Genomic DNA, 7,268 nt, shown 5'->3' with positions numbered 1-7,268 from the left:
ACAAAACACCTACTGGTAAAAATACACCTCATAAATGTTTTAAAACACATGCTACGATAATTTTAAGGTAAAAATAATAATTTTGAACTGAAATAGAAAACAAACCAAAAGTAAGAAGGCAAAAAAGTAAAAATAATACTTACTGTAATAGAAAAGGCACACTCCACACCACGGGAGGAAAGGCTTGGTCATCGCTCGGCCCAAGGATAGACGAAATTACGAGGGCCCAACCCAATGTGGAGGACCCGTCTTCCTCCAGCACCTTCCCCAGTTCTCCTCCCCCTACCGCCGTTCTGCTCCCCCACCGTCCGCGCCATCTCCACCGCTATCCTACCCCATCTCCAGCGCCCCCTTCTTCCAGCTGGTGCCTTGGTGCTTGGATTCTCCTCCTTCCGCTAAGCTCCCTCCATTTCATACCTTGGTACCTGCACCGCACCGTGCGCAGCAGCTCGCCGCCTCCGGCGACTTCGCCGAAGTGGACACGCCGCCGCCGCTGCAGCTGCAGCTGCTCCATGGAGGTCGCCCATGCGGCCGCTTCTCGCCCTCTCCATCATCATATGTATTCATATGTAAGCATCCTGAGATTGAGGCATTGGGTTCTTTCAGTTCTTCAGACGAAACCACCTCCCCACCAAAAACCCAAGCAATCCGTGTACAGGTGCTCATTTCCTGTTTTTTTACTTGATTCCCTGTCTGTAATTTATCTCCAGCAGTCAGAATTTCTTACTTTGTGATGCCGTGGGTTGCACTTAGGCGAACAGCAGCTGAAATTGGGGATGAAGTTCAGTTACTGTTACTTAGCTCAGTTAGCTTATCTTCCACTAAGTGGGAGAGGTTGCCATCCGGGTATGGTGGGTGATGAGCAGGATGGCACCCACAAAAAGATTATGGTGGTTGATGGGCTTGATTTATTTGCAGACAGAAGGTATTGGCCGACTTGCTGAGGTCTTCGTGTCCGAGGTCAAGGTCATGGTCATCTCCTTAACATCGCATCAAATACACCAGTGCCCCATTCAGATCCAAATCCACAGGACCATTTACTAGGTCATGGACTCATGGTCATGCATGCCCATCTCCTTTCACATGACCATTTCCTAGGAAGTTCCAAACGAATCCTCTTCCAGTCTTCCTTGGGTCAACTATAAGTTTTTGTAACCATACCCTAGATATATTTGCAGTAGGAAGGCAGTCATGAAAGTGTTACTAGCTATAAGAGAGGGCGCTGCTGCCTGACCTGAATTTCTCTAGTGCAAGGTGTAGTGTAGAACTGTCGATCCACCATGGGCATTTTGCCGATGATGTTATCTCTGCTGGTACTCGGGTCACTAGGAAAGCTAACAGCTCTGGCATCCGGAGTTTTGACAAGCCAGCAGAGCCCTGAAGGGACCTGGGCGCGACCATCTCGTGCCGGTTTCACGCTCGATGGCTGCCCGACGAGCTGCGGCAGTGTGAGCTTCAGCTATCCCTTTGGCATCGGATCCAGGTGCTCCCGTGGGCCTGACTTCAACCTCACTTGCAACGATGCCACTCATCCCCCCATACTTTTTTTGTGTGACGGCATCACCGAAGTGGTCAACTTTGGCGGTGATTCTCATTTTGATTTAAACTCGATCTGGGCCTCCTTCTCGCATACCATCCCCTTGAAATCTGGTGTTAGTGCTTACAACTTGTCTTTCAAACCACCTGGGAGGTCCTTCCATCTTTATCCCTTTGTTCTAAACATCATTGGCTGCGACCTGGCGGTGTACTCTGTCAAAGAGAATGCCATCCAGCCGATCTGCGCAACTGTGTGCCCAGATCCAAAAATTTCAGAGACGGTGGCTATGCACAACTGTAATGGTTTTGGCTGTTGTCGTGTAGACGTGCACAACTATTCTGACATTTATCAGTTCAAATTTGTCTATGACCATGACACAAAAAACACCAGAGCACACTCTAACTGGACCTCTGAATTGTGGGATAAAATCAGCATAAATACTGACTACTTGAAGCTCTCATGGGATATAGGGGATCAACCCAATACCGCCTGTGTTGCCTGTCTCGGCGACCATGTCGAGTGCGAGGGCCACATGCACGATACACTAGATATGACATCAAGATATCGCTACAACTGTGTGTGCCACGACGGCTACACAGGCAACCCTTACATTCCACATGGCTGCTCCAGTAACGGCAAAGGTAACTTCTTTTTACCTAATCAAGCGGCCAAACATACAGCTGCTGTTAGGCATTTTTGGGCATTTGTACATGCTAACCTTATACTGATCAATTCAGGGTATAATCCAACTCCGAGCAGGGCTGACTGTACCCGTTTGTGTGGTAACATTAGTGTGCAATTCCCATTCGGCTTCGAAGCGGGTTGCTTTGCTAGGGAAGAGTTTCACCTCAACTGCACAAATATGACGTCATCAGATGCCCTGGTCATGCTGGAGGATAAGCAAGTCATCGATATGAATGTTGATGAAGGGACCATTAATGTCACCATTTCCGAGCAACAACATTGGACCTCCATATCTGAACCCGAACGTAACCCTCTCTTTTTGCCATATGGTTTTTTTCTCTCCATCAAATGGGTTGCTGCTCATCTAAGTTGCACAGAAGCCCAACGGAATAGATCTGGATATGCTTGTGTGAGTACCAACAGCAAGTGTGTGGAAGTAACTGCTGAAAGAATCTATGCTGGTTACCGCTGCAAATGCTCAGATGGCTTCCAAGGAAATCCATATATCCAAAGTGGTTGTCGAGGTACTCCCTCCCTCCCTCTAGGGTTACAACTTACAAATGATACAGCCCCTGCCGCTTGAAAAAATGTACTATTAGCTATTTCTTAACTCTCTACAAGAAAGTTGTAGGAGTACATTTGTATTTAAATGCACGTGTTACTAAAATAATTGCATGTTACTATTAGCCAGTAATTTTTCTACTATTTCTAGTTTTTTTTCCATGTAGACCTCATTTAGTTGGCTGATGTACTGTTTCATGCTAATTCAATGGTGTGCTGTGTTCCATGTTACACCCTCTGATTCATAATATAATCTTCTTCTTTTTTGCACAGAGATTCATAATATAATCAGCTTTAGAATTTTTGCCATTTAAACATTTTAGATTTGACCATCAGTATAGAAAAAACTACCAACATGGGAAGTGTCAATTGATACGACTAGATTAGCCATGAAATAGTTTATTATAATATATAGTTATTTTTGTTTGAAGCAATTTTATTTTTCTAAAATGTGTTAGTCAAACATTGCTATGAAGATGGTGCCCATGTCCTGAACTACTATGGTGAATCAGAGGGAGTATATATTTTGTCAACGCATCTTATCAAGATTTTGTTAATTTCAGATATTGATGAATGCCTTCAAGCGAACAGTTGTAAAGGGATCTGCCATAATACCAATGGAAGCTTCCGTTGTACTGAATGTCCTCTCGAGACTGAGTATGATCCATTAAAAATGCAGTGTGCTAAGATAAAACAACAACCTCTACTCTTAGGTAAGACTATATTTATTGTTACATTTATGATAGACAGGATAGAACAGAAACTTAAAAGAGATTAATGCCTGCAGGTATGATTATTGGGCTGTCCTGTGGTTTCGGCATTCTTCTTCTGAGCTTCACTGTAGTGTTTCTCACTCGCAGATGGAAAATAAATGTTCAAAAGCAACTACGGAAGAACTATTTCCGGAAGAACCAAGGTCTTCTCCTAGAAATGTTGATATCATCTGATGAAACTGCAAATGAGAATACGAAGATTTTCTCGTTAGAAGAGCTAGAGAAGGCAACAAACAACTTTGATCCTACACGTATCATAGGTCGTGGGGGCCATGGCATGATTTACAAAGGCATATTATCTGATCAGCGAGTTGTTGCAATAAAAATGTCTAAGGTCATTGAGGAGTGTGAGATCAGTCAATTCATCAATGAGGTCGCAGTTCTCTCTCAGATAAATCATAGAAATATTATAAAGCTCTTCGGATGTTGTCTCGAAACTGAGGTTCCGCTGCTAGTGTACGACTATGTATCCAGTGGCTCACTGTCTCAAGTTGTTCATGCTGATTCAAGTGATGGTTTTTCTCTGTCTTGGATTGATTGCGTAAGGATTGCCCTCGAAACAGCAGGAGCTCTATCTTATCTCCACTCTTCAGCTTCAATATCAATCTTCCATCGTGATGTGAAGTCCTCGAATATACTCTTGGATGTGAACTACACGGCTAAAGTTTCAGATTTTGGCGCATCTAGATTGGTTCCAACTGATCAAACACACATTGTCACGAATGTACAGGGTACATTTGGGTACTTAGATCCAGAGTATTTCCATACCAGACAGTTAAATGAGAAGAGCGACGTGTACAGTTTCGGTGTGGTACTGGTGGAGTTGCTTCTCAGAATGAAGCCTGTTTTTACAAGTGAATCGGGCACGGTCAAGAGCCTGTCAAACTATTTTCTCCAGGAATTCAAAGATGGAAATATCACAAGTATTGTTGACTCTCAGGTCCTTGAGGAGGCAACCGAAGAAGAGATCAACAGTGTGGCCTGTCTTGCAGAGGTGTGCTTAAGGCTACACGGTGAAGAAAGACCCACAATGAAACAAGTGGAGACAGAACTGCAGACTCTGCGAACAAAACGGGTGAACTCAGGTCAAGCAGATCCGAGAAATGAAGAACGAATGCTACCAGAGTCACAAACTCAAATAAGAGCTACAGCTGCTCGCCAATCGTCCAGGACGGAACTTGGCAAGAGAGAAAGCCGACGATGCTATAGCTTAGAGTGCGAGTTCATGGCGTCTGCTAGTCTACCACGCTAGATCCGTCTGTTAAGTTCATAATAATGGATGCTGATTATGCTCGTTTTGTAAACTGATGCATCATGCATGTGCTTTGGATTGGAACTATTCTTGTTTATGTAGACTGATTAATATTACCTTGAGATGTGGAGCGAATGACTTGGCATATGCATTGTATTGAATAAATGTTGATAAGGCATATAATGGATTGTATTAGCAATGATTTTGAGCACTCCATTGCTATGGTATGTTGTTTTATCACTATCCTACATGTGAGCACACTCACCAGCCCCACATGCACTGGGTTCCTGGATTTTGTAATAGTGTAACTTAAAGTTTATTACATAGCCTGTTTTCATTGGTCACTTTAGTAAGGCTTATCTTAATGGTTTGTAGATTACCGTGCTTTCATTTGTACAGTACCGTGATTTCTTGGTGCTCCTTTCTATACCCAGGGTAAAATCGTGAGTTACTTTTTGACCATTTCAATCTTGGGCGTCCGAACATGACCTTCTAAGGATCATCTCGCCATCATGTTGGTTTTCGATTATTTTGTAAGTATTATTTCTTTTTCTTTTTTTACGAAAATTCAAAATTATAGAGTTGATTTAGTAAATTTTAAATCTATGCCACTGTCGTCCTCTACTGGGCGAAGAGTGACTCTTCGTCTTTGCATGTGCTGAAGAGGCCCTTTTCATCCTTGTTTGGGTTGAGGATCACTCTTCGTTCCCAGGAGGCCGAGGGGTGGGTCTTCCTCCTTCCTATGAAGGCTGAAGAGTGAGTCTTTGTGTTGTTTAACGCAAAAAGAGTGGACATCCACCCCGTCCTATACACCACAGCTCCTCCCGGTCAAACCTTCACGTCGCCAGGATCACATTGCCAAGTAAAATCCATGCAGATGAAGAACAACTAGAACCGTGCAGTGTGGAGGACGAATTTCACCTTTCAATCTACACTAACCACCGCATTAGCGTGAGTTATAAAAATATAACAATATTAAAAAAACTTGGTTTTCCTCGCATTAGCGTGAATTATAAAAGAAGGCTGATATGTCTTGCCTTTGGCCCTTATCCCCCCAATTGATGCCACCCGCATGATAGTTCTCCTCACACTATCAAATTATTAAAGCAAAAAAAGAATAAGAAAGGAGCGAGACAAATCTCAAACCATGATACCACCGTCACACACCAATGGAATTACACACAACTACCATTAGGGTTTATAAGTCATCATAGGCCAATTTCCCCATCCATGTGCGCCTGTTGTGATCATGGAGAGTTTTCGGGGATTCGAACTTCTAGGAGTCCCTTCCCAGTAATGCATGTGTTCTTGGCTTGGGACTTCACCTTTTCCTTGTTTGGTGTCGGATTTGATCTTACAATCTTGGTTTATACCTTTTAGTTAAGTTTACAGCAACACATTAGAACGAACTGTGGGACCTCCTATCCCGCGCCTAACACATGGACTAGACGAGAAAACACGCACCTGAGCACTTTCACGACGTTGTTGGGCTTCAATCGTTGGCCACTGTTACACAATGTTTTCACAGCCTACTTCTACTCTTCTATTTGTTTTAGTTGTTTGACTGTTTCTTTCATTGTCCATCTATTTCTATCCTAGACTTCCGTTTGCATGGTATTTCAATAATTTTGTTTCTTGTAACTGCACATGGAACAACACATTTGAATGTATTGAACGATTGAGAAAGAAGAAGCCAGACAAACTTTTAATTTTTTTATGTAGGAAATCAGTAGGTTAAAAATCTGAGGTCAAGTTGAGTACTGTAGAATTGGGAAAATGTTCATAAATTTAATGAAAATGCTCATGAGCTAGAAAAATGTTTGTCAATCTGAAATGTTCACACATTTTAAAAGTGTTTCTGGATTAAAAATATTCACCAATTCAAAAAAGTTCATGAATTTGAAAAAATGTCACAAATTTAATAAAATGTTCGTGGATTTGAAAAATGCTATGAATTCAATATATGTTTCCGAATTTCAAGACAATGTTCACGAATTTGAAAAAAAATCTCATGAATTGGGAAAAATTCCGTGAATTTATAAACTTGTTCACGAATAGGAAAGATGACCGTGAATTAGAAAAATGATTGAGAATTTAAAAAATGTTCACTAATATGAAAGATATCCAAGAATTGAGAGAATAATCCTAATAGAAAAATATTTGCAAATTAAAAAAATAGAAATTAAAAAACGCATGTGATTTTGAAATTGTGCATGCATTTAAAAATTAATCTCGATTTTTTGAAAAATTTCGCGAATTTTAAGATGTTCTTGAATTACAAAACATGTACACTAATTTGATTTTTTTTGCATTTAAAAGTTATTTGAGTATTTAATTTTTTGTGAATTTGGAGCATGTTTGCAAATGTGAAAGATGTTCACAAATTTGAAATATATTCGCAGAAGCAGAAAAACGTTCGACCATGGACTATATGTAGGGTTTTTTTTTAGACAAATGGACT

The 7,268-nt window shown here is 41.5% G+C and overlaps 1 protein-coding gene across 2 annotated transcripts; it reads left to right on the top strand.

The window, feature by feature from the left end:
• Positions 1–247: 247 nt before the first annotated feature.
• Positions 248–5,002, top strand: LOC119312248 (wall-associated receptor kinase 5-like). 2 transcript variants are annotated; one of them, XM_037587975.1, is made up of 5 exons: positions 248–658; positions 2,008–2,178; positions 2,275–2,745; positions 3,346–3,495; positions 3,570–5,002. In XM_037587975.1, exons 2-5 carry the CDS (start codon positions 2,070–2,072, stop codon positions 4,805–4,807), a joined length of 1,968 nt encoding a protein of 655 aa, XP_037443872.1. In that variant the 5' UTR covers positions 248–658; positions 2,008–2,069; the 3' UTR covers positions 4,808–5,002. The 2 variants fall into 2 exon arrangements, with proteins under 2 accessions (XP_037443872.1, XP_037443871.1); XM_037587974.1 differs by having other exon boundaries at positions 248–2,178.
• The last annotated feature ends 2,266 nt before the right edge of the window (positions 5,003–7,268 follow it).

Source organism: Triticum dicoccoides, chromosome 5B, assembly GCF_002162155.2.
Source record: "Triticum dicoccoides isolate Atlit2015 ecotype Zavitan chromosome 5B, WEW_v2.0, whole genome shotgun sequence".
Taxonomy (NCBI): Eukaryota; Viridiplantae; Streptophyta; class Magnoliopsida; order Poales; family Poaceae; genus Triticum; species Triticum dicoccoides.
This window is presented reverse-complemented; position numbering and strand designations above follow the sequence as displayed.